This window comes from Polypterus senegalus, chromosome 9 (genome assembly GCF_016835505.1).
Source record: "Polypterus senegalus isolate Bchr_013 chromosome 9, ASM1683550v1, whole genome shotgun sequence".
Taxonomy (NCBI): Eukaryota; Metazoa; Chordata; class Cladistia; order Polypteriformes; family Polypteridae; genus Polypterus; species Polypterus senegalus.
This window is the reverse complement of record NC_053162.1, coordinates 92,723,604-92,746,065: the sequence shown is the minus strand read 5'-3', so window position 1 is coordinate 92,746,065 and position 22,462 is coordinate 92,723,604. Positions and strand designations below refer to the sequence as shown.

The 22,462-nt window shown below is 38.3% G+C and overlaps 1 protein-coding gene across 1 annotated transcript in view; it reads right to left on the bottom strand.

Annotated features, from left to right (window-relative positions):
• hsd17b2 (hydroxysteroid (17-beta) dehydrogenase 2) overlaps positions 1-22,462 on the bottom strand; it is a 47,729-nt gene that overhangs the window by 17,648 nt on the left and 7,619 nt on the right. The window contains exons 3-5 of the mRNA XM_039763487.1: positions 21,350-22,116; positions 20,885-21,173; positions 20,479-20,691 (exon numbers count right to left, since the gene is read on the bottom strand). Of these exons, the coding sequence (XP_039619421.1) occupies positions 20,479-20,691; positions 20,885-21,167 (496 nt within the window). The 5' untranslated portion in view covers positions 21,168-21,173; positions 21,350-22,116. The remainder of the gene's footprint in view (positions 1-20,478; positions 20,692-20,884; positions 21,174-21,349; positions 22,117-22,462) is intronic.

The window sequence follows — 22,462 nt, the reverse complement described above, 5'->3', positions numbered from 1 at the left end:
TTGATAAAAAAGTTCTCACGTATTCATAGTCATGTTCAATGAACCTGTCAAACATGCATTGATGAGGTCCTTTGCATGCACATTAATCTTGTAAGGACTTGCATGATCTGAGAATGCATGTAAATATAATGTACCAATACCTACTATTTAATACGGACGGGTCTATCTTAATGGACATTTAGAATAATTGGTTGAAACGTGTTCAATGATTTTTAGTATAAATCAAACTTTTCAGTGCATTCTTGCGAGTATTGCCCAAGGGGGTGGTGGCTGCTCCTCAATACACCCTTAATGTGTCTTGGACCAGAAATGCCCCCTTAGATTTCTTCAGTGCCCACCAGTGGGCGGTACCACCCCAGTTGGGAACCATAGGTATAGATGATAATGGGACTTTTGTATCTCAACTAGCATTTACAAATGGTCACCATTTAATAAAAATATACTTGCTTTCTTACCTTAACCCATTATAGAAATATACATGGACAACGCAAATTACTTTAGCTAATATTAAATACTAGCAAAATAACCGCGCTTCGCAGCGGCAAAGTACTGCCTTAAATTTTTAATAAGAAGAAAATTAAACCTTTTTAAACTGAGGGAAAATATACCAATAACTATTTGTTAAGTATCTCTTTGAATGCCACATTGTGAGTTCGGCCCTCCAGTTGCAATATGACCAAGCTGTGCGCTGAGCTTACTCTTGAGCATGCAACGTACAGTTGGCCATGTGAACAGTAATCTTGTTTCAAATCTCACAGCTTGGATTGCTGCTGTCGGTTTAAGTTTCATGGTTTGTTTCAATTACGACAGTATTTGTAGGACTTGTGTTGAAGAGACGTTCGGCATCTGTCAAGCGTTGTAAGTATACAACCAGTTTCATCGATAACTTCACATCCAGCTTTTAAGAATTTAAACATTCATAAACATCAAAGTGTCCACTACTGAAATCGTCACCTGTGAATCTAAGATGTTTAAGAGGCATTGGCGGTTGTCCAAAGGTGTAAAATATTTGGCCATTTCGGTACACTTGAAAGCGGCAACCGAACAATTCAGCGGCAGCCATCAACTCGCATGCAGATCCATAGGTGAAGGGCTTAAGCATTTCACTCTTCTAGTGCTCCTGTGTAGTATAATTTTCTCCTGTACCGTCATCAGTCCACACCTTGAACCTGTCCCAGTCATTCAATACATAAGCCACAATGTTCCTCCGGATATCATGAGTGAGCCTGATATGGCCGTGCAATATGTAACAAAGAGAATGGAAAAGGTTTAAAGTTTAAAAAAGTTTAAATGATAAAGGAAATGGGTACCTGAACAATGTAAAGTAAGTCTAAAATACCTACACAATAACTATAATCGTAATAAATGAACAATAAAACAGCGGAGAAGCCGTGGATTAAATGAAAAGGCTGTAGTTATCAGCAGGCAGACGTGAATCCGGTGACGTAGCAAGGAAGGGAATGTAGAGACTGGAGCGACGGACGGCCTTATATAGGCAGGCAGCCAACAACGTGGGAGGTGTTGGGATGGGGGACCCAATGCCGCCTCACACGGTGACAGAGCTGCAGGCTATGGATGTATATATGTATGTAAGTAGTATTCAGTTAGCGTTGGGGACCTGCGTACCAAATTTCTTGAAGATGGGCCCATAAGTAACAAAGACCGTTGAAAAGATCAATATGGCGGCCGACAGTGGCATCATACCACTGAAATAAGTACCAAATTTCAACCTTCTACCTACACGTGAAAATGGAGAATTAGTGACGTTGGAAAGTTCAATATGGAGGCCGACAGCGGTGTCATACCACCAAAATAAGTACGTACATCGGTTTCGGTTAGCGCAGTGAAGCCGCCTACCAAATTTCGTGAAGATGGGGCCATAAATAAGAAAGTTCAACATGGCGGACGTTGTCGACCGTTATGACCGTTACGTGTAGAATTTCGAAATGAAACCTGCTTAACCTTTGTAAGTAAGCTGTAAGGAATAAGCCTGCCAAATTTCAGCCTTCTACCTACATGGGAAGTTGAAGAATTAGTGATGAGTCAGTGAGTGAGTGAGGGCTTTGCCTTTTATTAGTATAGATAATCAGTCATGAACTGCACTTGATGCTATGTGTAAGTCTGTTTTTTTCTTTTGCTTTTTGCAGACATAAAAGTTATCTACTTCTCCATTTAATTTAGTATAATTTGCAAATATAACCAGATTTTGTTTTATGTCCATAAAAAAATGACAGCATATTTATGTTAAAAACAACAGTAACTCCAGCACCGAATCTTTTGAGAACCTACTTTTATCATGTGCCAATTCATACCAATGGGAATAACTTTACACTTCAAACATTTATGACTCAGGCGCCACTGCAAGTGGCAGTCTTTCCAGCAGCTCCGTGTATGACTTTATCTTTCTACCTTTTTTCTCTATTTTACTGATCACTCCTACCACTTTCTTTTATGTGGACTCGTTCCCTGGACACTTTTTACTACTTGAACATGGATTTTTACACACCGAGACTCGTCTATTCAGGTAGTTAACTACAAGTGCTGAGAACAAAGGCCCGTGCCAGTGTTGCACCCTGTTTACCCGACGAGCTGATACAAGCCTTTGGTGACTTCTGTGATCCTGGGAAATGTGAACTCACTACCAAATAAGATCGACAAACTGGCTGCACTGGTGAAAAATGTCAGGACCTATAGAGAATGCAGTTTGTTGTGTTTTTGTGAAATGTGGCTAACAACTAACATCCCAGATGTTAATGTGGAGCTACCCGGGTTTAGCACGGACAGAGACGCAAATATCTGCGGGAAGCGGAAAGGAGGAGGCCTCGCTCTCTATGTGAATACAAGGTGCTGCCACTCTGGACATGTAAACGTCAAATTCTCCACTTGCTGCAGGGACATTGAACTGTTGGCTGTAAGTCTGCGACCCTATTACTTGCCCAGAGAGTTTGGACACGCCATTGTTGTTATTTTTTACATCTCTCCTCAGGCAGACATGGAGATAGTGGGTGACATCATCCATTCTGCTGTTGCTACACTACAAACGCAGCACCCCAAGGCACTTGTGCTAATCGCTGGAGACTTTAACCATGTGACGCTGGACAAAACATTACCTGCCTTCTCCCAGTATGTAGATTGTAACACTCGGGGGAAATAGGACTATTGTCCTACTGTATGCAAACGTTAAAGATGCATACAGCGCCACCCCACTGCCTGTGCTTGGGAAAGCAGATCATAACCTGGATCTGCTTCAGCCTCACTACAAACCAAGAGTGAAGGCACTACCTACAACCACACGATCATTTCAGGAAGTGGTCCCCTGATGCAGAGCAGGCTCTGAGAGACTGCTTTGGAACTACAGACTGGGATATCCTGCAGGGATTATATTGTGGGGACATTGAGGAGGCTGTTGACTGCACTACTGACTACATCAACTTCTGTATGGACATTGTACTTCCAGTAAGAACAGTACACTGCTATGCTAACAAGCCGTGGATTACAAGTGACATCAAGGGCCTTTTCAACCAGAAGAAAAGGGCTTTTAAAGGCGGTGATCAGCATGAGCTCAACTGCGTGCAGAAGGAACTCCGAGTCCAGCTCAAGGCGGCGAAGGAGCAGTACAGGAGAAAGCGGAGCAGAAGTTGCAGAATAACAGCATGAATAAGTGTGGGATGGAATGAAGATCATCACTGGCTGCAGCTCAAAGCGGTTTGCCACCATCGAGAGAGAGAGCAAACCAGAAGAACAACTTCTTTAACAGGTTTGACCACCCTAACCCACACTCACCTCGTAGTACTGCACCCTTCACCCATCCTTCTGCTGATACCAGCATAGGAGTGAGTTTCCCCCCACCCACAATTACAGCAGCCCAGGTAAGCAGACAGCTGAGGAGACTTTGTGCCAGCAAAGCAGTGGGTCCAGATGGAGTATCGCCATGACTGCTGAAGGCCTGTGCGTTGGAGCTGGGGAGTCCCCTACAGCGCATCTTCAACCTGAGGCTGGAATAGGGGAGAGTCCCGAGGCTTTGGAAAACATCTTGCATCACCCCAGTCCCAAAGGTATAATGTCCTAGTGAGCTGAAAGACTTCTGGCATGTTGCTCTTACGTCACATGTGATGAAGACCATGGAGCAGCTACTGCTTCACCACCTGAGGCCACAGGTCCGCCATGCCCTCGACCCTCTGCAGTTCGCATTCAGGAGAAGGTGGGAGTGTAGGATGCCATCATTTGTATGCTACACTGATCCCTCTCCCACTTGGACAGAGGCAGTGGTGCTGTAAGAATTATGTTTCTGAACTTCTCTAGCACCTTCAACACCATCCAACCTCTGCTCTTTAGGGACAAGCTGACAGAGATGGGAGTAGATTTACACCTGGTGGCATGGATCGTGGACTATCTTACAGACAGACCTCAGTATGTGCGTCTCGGGAACTGCAGGTCTGATATTGTGGTCAGCAACACAGGAGCGCCGCGGGGACTGTACTTACTCCGGTCCTACAACTGAACACTAGCAAAACCAAGGAGCTGGTGGTGGATTTTAGGAGGACCAGGCCCCTCATGGACCCCATGATCATCAGAGATGACTGTGTGCAGACCTATTAAATACCCTGGAGTGCAGCTGGATGATAAATTGGACTGGACTGCCAATACTGATGCTCTGTGCAAGAGAGGACAGAGCCGACTATACTTCCTTAGAAGGCTGGTGTCTTTCAACATTTGCAATAAGATGCTGCAACTGTTCTATCAGACGGTTGTGGTGAACGCCCTCTTCTACGCGGTGGTGTGCTGGGGAGGCAGCATAAAGAAGAGGGATGTCTCACGCCTGGACAAACTGGTGAGGAAGGCAGGCTCTATTGTAGGCACAGAGCTGGACAGTTTGACATCTGTGGCAGGGTGACGGGCGCTGAGCAGGCTCCTGTTAATCACAGAGAGTCCACTGCATCCACTGAACAGTATCATCTCCACACAGAGGAGCAGCTTTAGTGACAGACTGCAGTCACTGTCCTGCTCCACTGACAGACTGAGGAGATCGTTCCTCCCCCATACTATGTGACTCTTCAATTCCACACGGGGGGTTAAATGTTAAATTATACAAAGTCATTGTCTGTTATACCTGCATTTTTATCACTCTTTAATTAATGTTATTTTTTATCAGTATGCTGCTGCTGGAGTATGTGAGTAAATGGAGTAATTACCCCTTGGGATTAATAAAGTATCTGTGTATCTATCCATTTCAATAAGTCATTTACAAGTTTTCCACCATCAATCAGAATACATGTAGTAGCAAAAACATATGGGCCCATGAAATTTCCCACATAACACAGTCTAAATCAAAAGCAGTAAAAATGTATGCAAAGAATTACAATTGCCAAATTGTAACATATCTTCAATTTATTCCTAGCATTAGACCATGCTATGACAGAATGTTGCTGATACATCACTGTAAAAATAAATAAATAAATGAACCAACCAACCAAAGGCTAGACATCCCAACCTTACATGCTAAAACTCAAAAACTAAAAATGACTGTACATACACAAGGGCTGTTGACCTAAAATTTAAAGAGGTCTGACCAACAAAACTTTCTCTATCAAAGGTCTGAACCTCACATTTATGCTATGATTCAGGTCCTTCTATATGTAGTCATTGAATGTCTATAAAAAAATTAAAAAAGGTACAATTACCACAGCATTTCAACAATAGTTCAAAATAGACTTTAAAATATTACTAATGGTTTATAAAGCCTTAAATAATCTTGCTCTGTCCCAGAAACAGTGCAACTACTCCTTTACAAAATTCCCATCAGTAAATGGTGTTTTGTGTTGTCCCAAAAATCCACACTGCAGATGAATGTGAGAGGACTCTGGTGGATCTGTCAGATTGGGCACTCGGTTTGCTTATTTTACTTTCCTTACTTTGGACTGCCGTGGGTACTTTTGCACAAATGATGTGTGCTTTTTTCTCATAGTGGTACTTCACATTGTTACATTTTACTAAAGTTACGGTTTCAGAAGATATGAAACAAACTGGTTTTGAAATACCCGCAGGAAGAATAAACATAAATTGCTCCATCCATTCCTCTCAAAGTTTGCATTTCTGCATCTGCTTTCTTTTTTTTGGAACATGCCATGCTCCCCGTTTCTTTTTTGTTTCTGTTATTTCCTTCTGCAGCATCCAACAAAGAACCTTAGTTGTTGTAATCAGAAACAAAAAATAACTATGCAAATACTATAATTTGTGAGCCTAATATACTTATGTTCAGCATCCATAAATACAATTCTGCAGTATACTCTATAAAACTTGCTCAAATTTGAAGATTTTCTTCTGGCAATGTAAGGACTGTTAAATAGAACCTTAAAGGCTTTTAATGATTGGAGCAGGTGCACGGTTCCAATGTGAAGTTAAAGCATGCAAAGCAGAATGTGCTTACTTTGTGGAAGACGGGCTAATCCTCTTATAGCACTGCTCAACAGAAAAAGCAAATAGCTTACTGGATGTGCTAAATTGGTAGAACAAGTATTGATCAGTGGAAGACATGGGTAGAAAGCCTCTCAGATCCTTAATTAACCTAGGAACATGCACAAGATGGTAGACTGTATGTAACAGAAATGCTTCCAAACTCCTCCAAAGATGAGCATGCAATCATCAAAGACTCTACTGAAGAAATCTAAGACAGTTATATTGTTACATGACTTCTCTTTATCTGTATGTATGTATATAAGGAGTGAAATCTGCATTTTAAAGAAAGTTAAATATACCCTTTCTTTCATATACTTAAACATATACATCTTCTTATATAATACACCATTATCCATTTGTTTGTCCAGGATCTTAAATCACCTGTAGCTCGTAAACCGTTTGAACTATTGACTTGAAATTTAGTACACATATACTACGTGACATCTGCTATCTGCTTTTGGGATGATGGTTGACCTCCAAAGTTATTCCTCTCTTTATTTTATTGTAGAATCAACTCTCTGCAGCAGCCTGCAGGGCGACTGTGTCATGCATGCGTATGGGCGCCGTTCGCATTCCTTACCACGTTCGCCATCACTTCCCCTATCTCTTCATATCTTAAATCATTTTTGAGGCAGATTGAAGACTTACGAGCTAGTGTAAGGGAAAAATTAAGGAAAATGTACTAAATAATTGCAATACAAACACTGACTTAATCAGTTTTAACACGAAAAGATGCCAACGAAAGAAGAGAAGAAGCGGGCCGCCAGGGTGGAGAAAAGAAGAGTTGCTCAGGAAGCAGCAAGCACATCAACCTCTGAGCAAATGAATACTAAATGTACAGAGAAAGAGGATGAAAACTATGAATGCTCAAGTCAAGTGTATTCACTGCACGTTATTGTGCAGTGCGCCGTTACTGGTATTTACATATGTGCAGCGGGGATGTAGTGACAAACATTGTTTGACAAGTTTGTTAATATTAAAATATCCTTGAAGTTAAACCCAAGTTTAAACTGAAATTAAAATCACATAAATAAAAATGGGCATGAATTTGTGTTCAGAATTAAAAAGTAACAAATCCAGTCCCATAAAATATCCCTTATAACAACTGCTTACCAAAAGGCTATGCACGTCACTGGTTACAGTGCTACTTCAACTCAGTTTCAGCAAGTTCACAATACATAAAAAATAAAATAAAGAAGCAGCAAAAATAAAATAATAACAAAGTCATTTTCTACACACATAAGCATAAGATCTATACAGTATTTCTACCACTCTATAACAAACTCCCAAAAGAGTGGATGAATTTATTCCTACTAACAGACATTTTTAAGCAAACCTGGTAGAAATATTTGAAACTAAAGTGCTTCAAAGTCTCTCCTCCTTCAATATAACAAACTAGGCAACCCGCGGCGTACCATACGCCGCATAATCTGGGCGGTTTTTTAATAATTTTTAAGCACAGGGAGAAAATGTAACATTTGCAAAATCGGTAATGCAATAAATCAGCAAGAAAAGCAACATTGTAACAATGCACGGAACGAACCAACACACAATCGTCCGTGCGGCGTAGCGAGGTGGGAAAGGGGTGTGTACAAAGTGCAGGAGCATCTAAGAAGACGCATGTTTGTCGCGGATGCGAATTGCTGTATGTAGCGTGTACAACACTTTGCTATGCTGCACGCGGTCCTGCGTCGTAACCCGAAAACTCGTCTTTTTAAAGACTGCTCACTTCATTGTGTTTTAACCTCAGTTGTAAAGGAATGTTTTAATGATCCCATGGGATACCCCTCGCAAACAGTTTTACACGCTGCATATAGCGATTTACCTCCACGAGAAACATGCCTCTATGAACAGTCAACGTGTGGGAGGGGGTTGTGAACAAAGGGTAGGGACGAAAACAGTGGGAGCGTATGAGTCGCACTTAGTGGCAATTCCAAGGTTTGCAGCCCGAATGGGGTTCAATGGCTTACCCACGCCTAGACACACGCTCAATCTCATGCATAATTATTTATTGAATGGTAAACACTTCTGGAAAGACACGGTTGTCTAAAACAGGTTAGTGTGAGAATACAACAGTAAGTGAATGAAAAGATGGAACTCTGGAGAGAGCAAAATACAACACAATAGTGAACCCGCGCATAATTATTTATTGATGGTTGAACACTTCTGGAAAGACACAGGGACACCCCTCGCAAACTGTTCTACACGCCGCATACAGCGATTCACATCTGCGACAAACTGTTTTACACACTGCATACAGCGAATCACATCCGCGACATGATTTTTCCTAGATGGTCCTGTCGCGTCCACCCTCGCACTCGAAGCATACACACTGCCTGCTCATGTGTCCGCTCGCAAGAGAAACTCACGGAGAGCCGCCCACCAGCTGCCTGTGTGTGTGCCTCTGTCTGTCTCTGGCGTGGCTTTCTCTTGCGCTGCCTCTGTGTGAAGCGGTCAGGCACAGAGAAGGTCAGCTGCTGACAGAGCGTCTCGACTGTTGCAGGGCCTGCATTAGTGAAGCAGGTGAGACGGTAATGAAACAGAGGCACAGGGCTTATTGGTTTTTAAAGACTGATTCCTTCATTGTGCTTTAACCTCAGTTTTAAAGGATTCTTTTAAGGATCCCATGGGATACCCCTCGCAAACCGTTTCACACGCTGCATATGGCGATTCACCTCCACGAGAAACATGCCTCTATGAACAGTCAACGTAGCTCGGAGGTACATGACATTAACCTGACCTGCACTGCATGTGGCCTCTATGACAGACGAACATAAATGACGCCATTTGTTCTGTGTCGTCGCGTCTGAGTTGGTGGGCGTGGCCCTGCGAGTTGTCGTCGTATCCAATAGTCTTGGAGTTGGTGGGCGTGGCTCCGTCCTGTGTGCACCATAGGTGTTTAACTTGTCGGCGGCTTAGTGAATCCACGCCCTTTCCAGCGTGCTTTTCATGGTTGTCTTGCCTTAGTGAATTATATATATAGATTTTAATGGCGACCTTATATTTAGGTTTTCCCAGAAGCTTTAAACAAAGATCGGACTGCTTGACTGGCACTGAAGCAAGAATTTCCTTATTAACCAGAGGGCAACAGATTCCCAATTAATTTCACTATCAATTTAAAAAGATATCCTGGGTCACTTTGCCTGCAAGCCTATCTTAATTAAAAATGCTGTTATTTTCTAGTTTTCCATATTTTAACAATCAAAAAAATCAAGTGGAGTATTTCCAATATTCAATAATATGTATTGGTTTTCCTGATTATGCTTAAGATTTTGCTCCAATATTTATCAGGAAATACTTTGGTTATTGCTTGCTTATGCTTACACAAACCTAAATGTTCTGGAAGTGGTTACTGTTGTTTAATATTTGCACTCATATCTCACAGATAACTGATCATTCTTTAGATGCACCTAATGGTGCAAAGTCTAAATATTTGAATCAAAAAAACTACAATAAAAAGACTCATTAAAGTCTGTAACCAATATTAATCACACATTGTGGAGTCTCTCCGACTACAATGTGAGAAGAAACTTATTATTAAAGGCATTCTCCATCCAAAAAATGACAGTAAGTCTATCTGTTGCTTAAGCCTATGTCGTATTATTTGACTTTTCAATGATTTTCAGTTGTAGCCTTCATTTACATTAACATAATGACTTGGAGGCAGTTGGTGGAGTAGTCCTGTCAAGTCGATTGCCTAATGTGACATACCTAGCTACTCACTCCGACTAATCTGTGGCTTATTATGGTTGAATCAAACAGGTTTGATTTTGTTTTTAGTTAGAGGGAGGACTGTACTGTACATGCAGGACAGTGAACAACTAATGTTCACCCAGAAATACAATGAATAGAATGGATTGAGGATGAATGAAGAACATGCAAGCTTTGGACCTCACAAATAGAACAGAAGCTTGTCTGTCTGATGGCTTATGTTTCATGTATTAAAATATGATGGGGAAAAAAAAGAAGAAAAAAAGAGACTGCGGTTGTGGCTGAACGCACCACAGCTATCAACCCTGGCTGCAGCACCCCCTTAATACAGTGTCGGCTCAGTCAGGCAGCATAGGGTATGTGGACCTCTTAAATAGAAGAGAGGTTGTCTGTCCGATGTCTCATGTTTTATATATCATAACAGAATGGGGGGCAAAAAACCAAAAGGCTGGCTCCACTAGGCATCATATTATTGGCTTAGTCAGTAAATATGACAGACAGCGATTTTTAGTTTTGTAAGTTGACATGGTGCAGTAACAAGATCAGTGACTGCAGTTGGCAAATCTGACAAAAAGTCACGTAATGCGATATCGGCTTTACTCACTGTTTGCAATGATGGTCAAGAAAAAAAAATGTTTTTATGGAGAAAGCAGACAGAAAAGTTTCTCATACAATGTGATCAGTGGGACTAACAGGGGCCAATATTAAAATATTCATTAACAATATCTCAGGTTATTCTTATCACACAATCCACATGATCCATTCATATGTTGACAGCATTCAAAACACATTAAAATATTATTGAATCACTACTTTTAGAAAATGGGCAGTGTACAAAAGTGCAGCACATTCAAGTGACTTCAAGCTTTTGAAATCAAGACCCTCTTCTTCCTTTATTCACTGGTCAAGTGCCCTGGCTTTCCCCCGTCATACCCATTGTAAATAAAATGTTTTATCTTCACTCTATAAGAAAACAAGAGATTAATTTTTTTTCCTCAGGCCATAACTACAAACAACACTGGATAAATAACAATAATAAATAAAACTACCATTTTTGGGTAGAGTATTCCTATAATTGTTGTTATACCCATAGTCAGTCTTCTACAGTATTACATGCACTTGTGTGTAATTTCCATGTAATGGTTTAAATAGCCAAGACATTTCACATAATATAGCAAAATTATGAGATTAGAAATGCTGTACTTAATCACTGTTCTTAAATTTACTTTATGAATAGGAAATGTGACTACTTTGGGAAATTTTCAATGGACAAATTGACTACTGACACCAATACATGTACTATACAATTTAGCAAAAATGCTAGTCTATAACAGTGTTATTTAGAGACTCCTCAAATTATTGTTGTGTGTTTTTTGTCATCACAAATCTCAATGCTATTCCCTACCACTCTCTTAATAGGCATGTTCTGGCACAGAATCTGAATAAGGAAGAAAGAAGTGACCTTTTCAGAGTTGATTTTAGGTAGCTTTTTGTCTTTATCCACCTGGGCTGATGTGACTGTACTCTGGTAATATCATTCCCTGCCTAGAGAAATGGACCTTACTGAATCTACAACTGCTTTTGGAGCTCCAGTTATGCTAATAAATCTGTACCTTAAGCTTTAATGCTACTTCTGAATTGTAGAACAGCTTTTGCTAAAATGTAACCTGCTATGACTCAGGTTTCAAGATATGCTTTTGGTTAATTAGCAACTTTGAAATTTTCAAGTAGGTAAGAACATTTGAGGTTTTCAAGACTGTACCCTTCAGCAAACTATCACCCCGATTCAGGTTTGGCACCTACCTTATACATGCATTGCCACTGCAATTGGCTCTGGAATCTTATGACCATAAACAGATGGGTGGTAACTCAGACTTTAAGTATTTTAGTTATTCTTCACATAAATTACTTTGAGAATTTGGGCACCATGCAGATGCTGATTTTTTTTTCATTAAATATAAATGCAGTTGTGGCTGTAATGTAGAGCGTAAGAACAAACATTTGCCTAGGGTAACTTGCTGATATTACATAAATACAGATTTACAAATGTATCACTGGAATGTGAAAGTCCCAAAACTACTAAATTATGTTTGGTTTTTTTTTGTAATAACAAGGTTATAGTGGCAAACAGTATTTTACACAGGTCCCCACAAATATGCAATATTCTATTCGCTTCAGTTTATGATTGTATAGTGAGTACAGACTCAAAGTGTTGAAACAAGTTCACAGGTAAAGTTTGTAAAAACTACTACACTGCACAATGTTTTTGAAAAGTTATGCTTCCTGAAAAATTTTTGCTGATTGCGGGTATACACAAATATGGTTTTGGTTTTACTGCATCACGTAGGAACTCTGAGAAATAGAAAGTTATATGTTTACTGACAACGTATTTAGTCATGTTTATGTTTCGCATAAGCTATTAAATTCAACAGAATTAAAAGTGTTTTGCTCCCGATTTTCTTTTGTATTCAAGGTCTGGTGCATCATGTTGCAGTGTCCAACAGTAGTCAGCAAGCATTGACTGATTCCAGTTGCCCTGGTATTGTTTCTCCATCGTAGCATTGTCCTGGTGAAATCTTTCACTGTGTTCGTCACTGACAGCACCGACATTTGCAGTGAAGAAGTCCAAGTGTGAGTGGAGGAAATGAATCTTGAGTGACATGTTGCACTTCATTGTCTTGTATGCTTTGAGAAGTTTGTCTACCAGCTGAATGTAGTTTGGGGTTCTGCAATTGCCCAGAAAATTTTCAACCATGTCTTGAAGGCTTTCCAGGAAACTAACAGATCTTCAAACCACTTGTCACTCATAACATGTCTGATCTGGGGGCCAACAAAAATGCCCTCTTTGATCTTGGTGTCAGTTCTTCTTGGGAACATCTGTCTTAAATAACGAAAAACTTCACCTCCCTTGTTCAGTGCTTTCACAAAATTCTTCACGAGTCTCGAGTTTCACGAGATTTATGTGAAGAGGAGGCAAAAATATCTTTGCCGGGTCGACAAGCGATTCATGTGCCACATTTTTCTGTCCTGGAACTAACTTTTTACAGAGTGGCCAGTTCTGTCGAGAATAGTGCAACTCTTTGGCACGGCTGTCCCATTCACTGATGAAACAGTACTTTGTATAGACGAGCTGCAGTCCTAGTAACAAAGCAATGACTAAGATCTCCACAGATATTCCAGTTGTATCTGCTATACTGGACGTGCTTCAGCAACAGTTCCATATTCTCATAAGTTTCTTTCATGTGTGCTGCATAGCCAACAGGTACTGAAGTATAAACGTTGCAATTGTGTAGCAGAACAGGGTTCAGGCTTAACATTGATGAATCAATGAAGATACTCCACATTTCCAGGTTATGATCACAACCCAAGGCTGACAATAATCCTTCAATGTCACAAAAGAAACAAAGACGGTCAACTTGTGCAAAAAATGTCGGCTTTGAAACACAGAAATTTTCATACCTGGTGACAGCAAACACCATTCCTGCAGCCTCGAACACAGCAGCTCAGCTTTTGCTTCTGACAGACCCAAATCTCTGACCAAATTGTTCAATTTGCACTGTGTTATCAGATGTGGATCGCCTGATGAGCACGGTTCAAAATCCAGGTCAATGTCACTGTCAGTACCCTGCATTGCAGTTTCTTCATCTGGTTCATCTATGGTTCAATCTTCTGGTGGTTTCGGAATTGGAAGACTGTCGTCATGTGCCACGGGACTCATTGTTGAAGGCAGATTAGGCTATTCAATTGGCTTCTTGTTTTTGTTAGAGAAATCAGACACATTAGTCAAACAGAAGTAACAGTCCGCCACATGGTCTTTCTGTTCTCGCCATATCATTGGAACTGCAAACGGCATCATCTTTCGAGTGCCTCTGAGCCAGGCTCTCAGACTGACAGCACATGTCACAAAGCAAATGAAAGGCGCTGATTCCTTGTCTTGATCACCAATTTTGCAGCCGAAATACAGATAAGCTTTCTTCACAAGAGCAGTTATCCAACGTCTCTGAGGCACAAGTGTATATTCGCCACAGATATAACAATGTATCGTGGCTGTTAAGACATTGACGAGACATATCACCCGACACCAAAACATCTATAGCATCAAGCTTACTTACTATTATATTGCTACAGATACTATACTTTACTGATACTATACAGTGGGTACGGAAAGTATTCAGACCCCCTTCAATTTTTCACTCGGTTATATTGCAGCCATTTGCTAAAATCATTTAAATTATTTTTTTCCCTCATTAATGTACACACAGCACCCCCATATTGACAGACAAAAAAAAGAATTTTTGAAATTGTTGCAGATTTATTAAAAAAGAAAAACTGAAATATCACATGGTCCTAAGTATTCAGATCCTTTGCTGTGACACTCATCTATTTAACTCAGGTGCTTTCCATTTCTTCTGATCATCCTTGAGATCACCTTCATTTGAGTCCAGCTGTGTTTGATTATACTGATCGGACTTGATTAGGAAAGCCACACACCTGTCTATATAAGACCTTACAGCTCACAATGCATGTCAGAGCTGAGAACTGCCTGAAGAGCCCAGAGACAGAATTGTGGCACAGATCTGGCCAAGGTTACAAAAAAATTTCTGCTGCACTTAAGGTTCCCAAGAGCTGCTCATCACTTGTCCAATACAGTCCCCACAGTGAAGCATGGCGGTGGCAGCATCATGCAGTGGGAGTGTTTTTCAGCTGCAGGGACAGGATGACTGGTTGCCAATCAAGGGAAAGATGAATGCAGCCAAGTACAGGGATATCCTGGACAAAAACCTTCTCCAGAGTGCTAAGGACCTCAGATTGGGCCGAAGGTTTACCTTCCAACACGACAATGACCCTAAGCACACAGCTAAAATAACGAAGGAGTGGCTTCACAACAACTCTGTGACTGTTCTTGAATGGCCCAGCCAGAGCCCTGACTTCATCCCAATTGAACATCTCTGGAGAGACCTAAAAATGGCTGTCCACCAACGTTTACCATCCAACCTGACAGAACTGGAGAGGATCTGCAAGGAGGAATGGCAGAGAATCCCCATATCCAGGTGTGAAAAGCTTGTTGCATCTTTCCCAAGAAGACTCATGGCTGTATTAGCTCAAAAGGGTGCTTCTATTAAATACTGAGCAAAGGGTTTGAATACTTAGGACCATGTGATATTTCAGTTTTTCTTTTTTAATAAATCTGCAACAATTTCAAAAATTCCTTTTTTTGTCTGTCAATATGGGGGTGCTGTGTGTACATTAATGAGGGAAAAAAATGTAAATGATTTTAGCAAATGGCTGCAATATAACAAAAAGTGAAAAATTGAAGGGGGTCTGAATACTTTCCGTACCCACTGTACATACACATTGACTATCTATATAAACCAAATGAGCAGGGTCGGTGTATGCAAGCCACCTTTATAGCATGCTGAGACAGCGTCAAGCTCGTTCAGACCTGCCCAGGATGTCAACTTCCACAGAACAGCTTCCAACCTGGCCTGATTCCATGTCTGGACATGCCCAGGCTACACAAACTGTTGCTGATAAGTCACTTGCGGGAGCAAAAATGTTTGGATTCAAATATAAGAAAAAAAAATCATGACAAAACTGGAACAGTACGTGATGGGTAAATTTTGATGTGATATTCATGATCAGCACCCAAAAATCTGTAAGAAACACACAACAGTGTTCAAGAAGCAAAAACTTTGTTGTGCAGTGTTACATACTGCTATATAGCATAAGCTCAGTCTCCACTAATTAAATAAAAGTGCACTTGTTTTGTTATACTTGTACCATGTGTGAAAGTTTTTTATTTGATATTTGGACTTCAGGTTTCACACATTATACACTTCATGTCTACATTTTGTCAATTACTAAAACATGAAAAACGTTTCTGTTTTAGAGATGTGTTTACATAGATTGTTGTGGACACAGAACACACCTGAAATGTATATGTTCCAAATGACAATATATTATTTACCCTATAAAGCTCCAGGTATTTCACTCCAAGATAAACACTTTGATCCTTCTTTAATAATAATAAATCTTTGCATTTATATAGTGCTTTTCTCACTACTACTGTATATGTGCTCAGCAATTGCAGGTTAAGGGCCTTGCTCAAGGGCCCAACAGAGCAGAGTCCTTTTTGCAATTTATGGGATTCGAACCGGCAACCTTTTGATTGCCAGTGCAGATCCCTAGCCTCAGAGCCACATCTCCGCCTAAACAGATGACGTGTCCTGCTCACTGTCACACAGGGTCAGTAGCAGTATTTGACCCTAGAACCTGAGAATTTAATGTGCAAAGCCTAAATCACTTCTAGTGTTAAACTTCCCTTGGGATCAATAAAGTATCTACCTGGAATTGTTGTGTAAAACCATTTTTAACATCACTCAATTGAGAAGGAGCTCTTTGCACCATCACAGTTTTTTCTTTAACTACACAGTATTGCACCCATCTGCTCAATGTGCCAGTAATCCAGTCTAATGTAGCTTGAAGTCTATCCTCACATGAGCCATCCTGAAAAACACATTTTGACAAAAATAAAATACATTTCTGGCTCCTTGATTATCAAATATTTTAGTTGGTTTCCCATAAATACTGAGAGAAGAACCCCCTACATAAATATGATAAAGGTTTGGTAATACACGCAAATATGATGTATATTTTATATCTTTATATAACAATTCATTAAATTAGGTAAATGGCAATCTAACTTGCCCATACTTTCGGTTTTAACCCAATCACCTTTTCACATAATTATTATATTTTCTAGCTTTGACCCAGTATTCAACAGTATTCAACACCAAAGGAGATCAAACTAGCCTAAAAAAGTGAGAAATGAATGCACAGCTCATTTGCACACAAATCCACACTCATTTGTACAGAGTTAAATCAGTATAGACTATCGGCTTAATATGCACATCTTTGATATGTGCATAGAAGTCACAGTTGCCAAGGAATACCCACAAAATTATGGGAAGAACACAAAAATGCCAAAAAAAATTGCAGATTTAGGATGCAACCTTAGACCTTAAAACTGACAATGTTGTATGTATCAATGTATGCTGGAATATTCGTAGAGAAAATGATTAAGTAGACAACTGAAGCCACACATTCTACACATTTCATTTCATATTCTATTCATCCCTATAGCAAACTGAACAAATTAACAGCCTACTTCAGGCAAAACATACACCCTTGCATAAACAATCAGGAAATTAAAAAATTCAATCAGACCATACACCGGTCTAATTTTTCCTAGTGTTTGGTAATAACGTTGGTTAATAATATGTTTAATTAAAGAATTCCCAATTAAAGTACCACAAAACCTATATTTTCATACCCATTTTTCTTAATTAGGTAGTAATCAACAGTGGAACAACTCTTAACAAGTTGTTTTTAAGATCATTTCCAAAGCATGGAAATCAGTTCATACGAGCATTTAAAATAATGGCTATTTCACCAGCCATTTTCTGTTGGTGTTCAATAATATACTACCAAAATGCAATTGGTTTTACAAATATTATTCCACATACTATATAAAAGTTTATACATAATAACATAATAGTAGAATTTGCCACAAGAAAAATGCATTTCAAATCCTTAAAAATATTAAATTATTAAATGCAAAAATGAAATCTTTACATTTTAAAAATAAAATAAAATTACATAAAAGTAAAGGGAGCTTTAAAAAAAAATGATTCTATAATCTAATAACCAATCAGGATACACAGGTTATACTGCATCAGTTATTTGTGCATTTGCATTGTTAATTCTTATCTGACTCAGATTAAAAAAATATTTTTTTCAAATTAGATATTTTTTTAGATTTGACAGGCTAATTTCCATTTATTCTTTTACTCTGAAATACAACAGAGCTAATATTAGTTTTCGGATACACCGACTCAAAATAGCCTGTTTTTACCATTTCATAAAACAATAGATTAGAAAACAAATTAATTCTTTTAAACTTTTCCATATCATCCTAATGTATCAGAATGTTTTTTTTATAGTTTTCATGTCTGTACTTTGATTATTCTGAATTTGCTAATAATATTAGACATAATTTACTTAAGTACTGTACTAGCATACTTTCAACGATGGTTTACTTTTTACTATTCTACCACAGTCTTCTCATGGAGTCCAGATTTTAATAGAACCAAATGTTGGAGTAAATCAGATAAAGAAGAAGAAGAGGGATTAAACACAAGAAAAACTGGAATACTTCCCATGCCAACCCTGTGGTCATATGTGTAATTTGGTTTACAAATTAAGTTTATTCAGTGTTAAACAGAGATCTGATAAAGATAAAAATAAAACTTTGTTGTATTTACTCACTTACAAGCAGACTTTCAGTGTATAAAATAATTAGGATTATTTCATAAAAAAACACTGCTTTATCAACATTTTTGAATATGCTTATTCTGTGTGAGAAACCTCAAATTTATGTTACTAGAAACTGCCAATTACCTACAAACAGCAGAAGCTATTATTAGAATTACCTATTTCATATTTTAATGCTGTATATGCTTACTTTCTCTGGGAATGGACATCCTAAATACTGTACCATTTACTTGCCTTCTTCAATCCATTTGTCCAGGTCCCTATCACTGGTGCTCCATTTCCTGCTCTCTTTTAATTTGTTTTTAAACATACTGGCCACAAAGCACATACCATCTGATTCCTGAACTTTAAAGAATAAAAGATGTTGTATAACAACATTTGTATGTGCAGTAGTACAGAGAAACAAAGGACACTTCCTTTAATGATTTTGGAAGGAATGAGTTTTTTATAAGATTTTTTTTTTCTGTGTGCATTAAAACAAATCATGAAAATTACTCTTTCTTAAGGACAGTTAACTGTATAAGTATGGGGGTATCAATTTAACATTGATCTAATATGATATGATAAGAGCCTCATAAATTCTTATTATTCTTGATGTCACTAATTTTTCCTGCCCTCAAACCATGTAAATGTTTTCCATATGTAATTCTAAAAATCAAAATCACTAAACGATTCACAAAGGTGATTTCTAACTGAAGCACTTTTAAGGTGCAACAAACTATAAGCCTAAGATGACTGTATAGTTATTTCACAGCTGTAAACTCAAACAAATGTGAAAGAATCAATACAATGTTTGAAAGAAATGTATAAGAAAGTAACAAACAACTGCTGCCCTCTTAAGGTGATTAAGTGTAGAACTAAACTATTATAACTTCAAATAACATAAAAAGCAAATACACTGCTATAAATATCTACTGCAGAAATATGTAAATATTAGTGAAATATGCAATTGGGAACATCTCATTTTAAAGCATTTCTCAACTGTAGAATAGGCAATTTCCAGGGAAAGCAAACAAATACAGATAATCTATTATGTCCTTTAGGTTAACAGGTATAGAAACATTAGGTCCCCATTTCTTGTAAATGGATAAAACACTAATTGAGTCTTAGATTTTGGTTAAATATGGGGCCAAATATTTAGCTAAGATCCACTGCTTTTAAACTGAAAAATAGCTTATAGTAGCAGATGATCCAGAGAAAGTGGACAACTGCTTTTATATGCTGTTAATTACAGTTGACCAAGTCTAATCAAACAATTATTCAGGCAATAAATACAATACTATCTGTTTAAGATATTGGGAGTGCGTGGCAAAAGGCCGAAGGTCCAAGTCTTTACAGTCCTGGTGCTTCCTGTCTTATTATATGGTTGCAAGACATGGACACTATACCAGTGCATGCTCCCCAACCTGACCTATCTTTTTAAAGCAAAAAATATTTTTTAGTCTTGAAATATGGTAGGCTGGTATTTCTTAACCACTGTGTTGTAACCCACTTTTGGTTGTAAGTTGCAACTGTTTATGTTAGTGGGTCGCACTTGTTTCTACTCCACCTATGACAATTGCACTCAATTAAACCCCTTCCCCCAAATTTAATGATTGTGCTTAGTTCACCAAGGGAGACCTGTTGGTAGGTCATGAAGATGCTTGCATAGGGAACAAGTGAGAAGCACTGTGGTAGGGTATGTATGTATGACTTGTGTGTGACAATATGCTTCACTAAAAATGAAGGAAAGGAACGATTTTACCATATCTTTTCCTTAACAAAACATCAAAGTAAAATCTACACCAGTTGACTACATTTTAAGGTTTGTTTGTTCCTTTCAATAAACAATTTTCTTCCTAATTTCATGCTAAAATATAGTACATGCATGTGTTTTAGTAATGCAATAAAACAATGTGTGGTTTCCTGTATCTTATGTATTTTATTCCTTACAATGTAAAACAAACATACATTGAATGCACCTCATCTATACTATACCTGTGTCTGCCATATACGCCTTAACCTGTAAGTAGGCTTGGGAAATCTGTGTTGTGTCAGTCACATCTAAACGTATAAGTGAAAGCCTTTCTGAGCAGCTTCTTCTCAGCTCATCGGGGCCTGGTCCTTTTTCATTGAGAACACCAGCAAAAACGGTAAAACCAAGTTTGTCAAAGTGTTTTGCCAGTGCTTTGCCGATCCCAGAATCACATCCTGTTTTAAAAGATGGCAAGTAAAACAAAATAAATAAATTTAGCTTAAAAATCAATACACATTAATCTAACTGTGCACTTTTTTAAAACATTTACAAAATAACAATCACAGACGTGTAACAGTTCACATAATCATTAAAGATTTTGTTAAACACAAACACAAAACAGTCATATATATTGAAGGGTAAGCTTACCTGTAATCAACAATGCTTTATTGCTCACTGGAAGAAATTCTTCATATTTTCTCAAAACAGTGAGTGAAAGAAGAAATTCCAGACACAACAGAAAAAGTCCTACATATCCAGGCAGCATGAAAAAGCACACCATTTCTCCAATAACAACAAGCAGAAGGTTCCAGAAGCACTTTGGCCCTGGCTTTAATCCACCTTTTAAAAGTTTATGCAGAATAGTAGTCATATATAGGAAAGTAAATGCAAAATAAAGTGAAGGCAAACGGAGGCAGTCAATGAAATCCATAATAAGCTGAAAGTTTAAAACACAAAAATCGAACTTTATTATTTTACTAGTTATTTCATTGAGAACAGATAATACTGTGTGTCTGTTTAATATAAAGTTACTATAAATGAGACTTCCTTAAAACTGGAAATAAGGAGAATCCCTCCCCCAGTCCAACCCCCAGATTATGTTTTTGCCCTTACCTGTCACTCAGTTTTAGCTCTGGGCGAAGAACATTCAACTACCAGAAAAAAGATACTAATCTGTGAGTTAATTATATCTCAGCAAATGATATGGAATTTACAGGTAACACCCTTGTTCTCTTAACACCTCCTTCTTTCTAAACATGTTGTGATTTCCAGATAAGGAATCTGCTGAATCACAGGTATCCACCAGCTTCAAAAGAAGGAATTAAATATTTAAACACATTAGCAGTCAGCAAGACAAGAGGCACGTCAAAAATAAAAATGAAAAGTTTGGTGGGTTTAGTTTTGGTAATCTTCATTCAAATTAAGCACAAATATTACTTTGTTACACATAAAAAGGTCTACATTCTGAAAACTGACAAATTCACTTAATTATGCAAACAATGACAAAAAGGGTCATATTTGAAAGACTAACTTTTAAAAAAAACATCAGTTTTACTTTACAGATACAGAATCAAATATTGATCAGATTAATAAAAATCCAGTAAAGGCAAAATATTTAAACTGCAAAACAACACAAATTGTTTAAAATTAATCTACTGCAATAATGTACAAAAGAAAAACCTGTTTTCAAAATCTTTCTGACGAGTCACAATAATGCCTGCAGCTGAGAACTGTTATTTAGATAAAAATTTATTAACCAAATGAACTATATAAACTACATTTCCTCAAGCAACTCATTCAGTTTGAACTGGAAGTGTAGCACGGATTGTGGAAGCTGGCTCTTCTTGTTGTAGCAATGCTGTATGCAGTGGTTTGATACTCTTTAAAAAAAAAAAAAAAGGGAAAAATAATACAAGTTAGTAATTTAATACCTTTAATCTACCAAAAACAGAAAGAAGCTTTCAACTGGTAACAAATTAATGTCAGTGCAATATACTTCTTCCTTCATACCAATGTTCTTGCATTCTAAGCTGAATGTGTTTATCTGTCAGGAACTGGAATGATCAGGGAGTACTGGAGTAATCAGTGGATTAAACAGTATTCAGATATTAAAGTACTGTTTATTGTAATAAGTAAATTTACTTTTGTAACAATGTTTGTTTATATCTTAGAAGTGTACATCAATTTGTGTATAACATCAATGATCTATGAAAGGGCAACCCTACT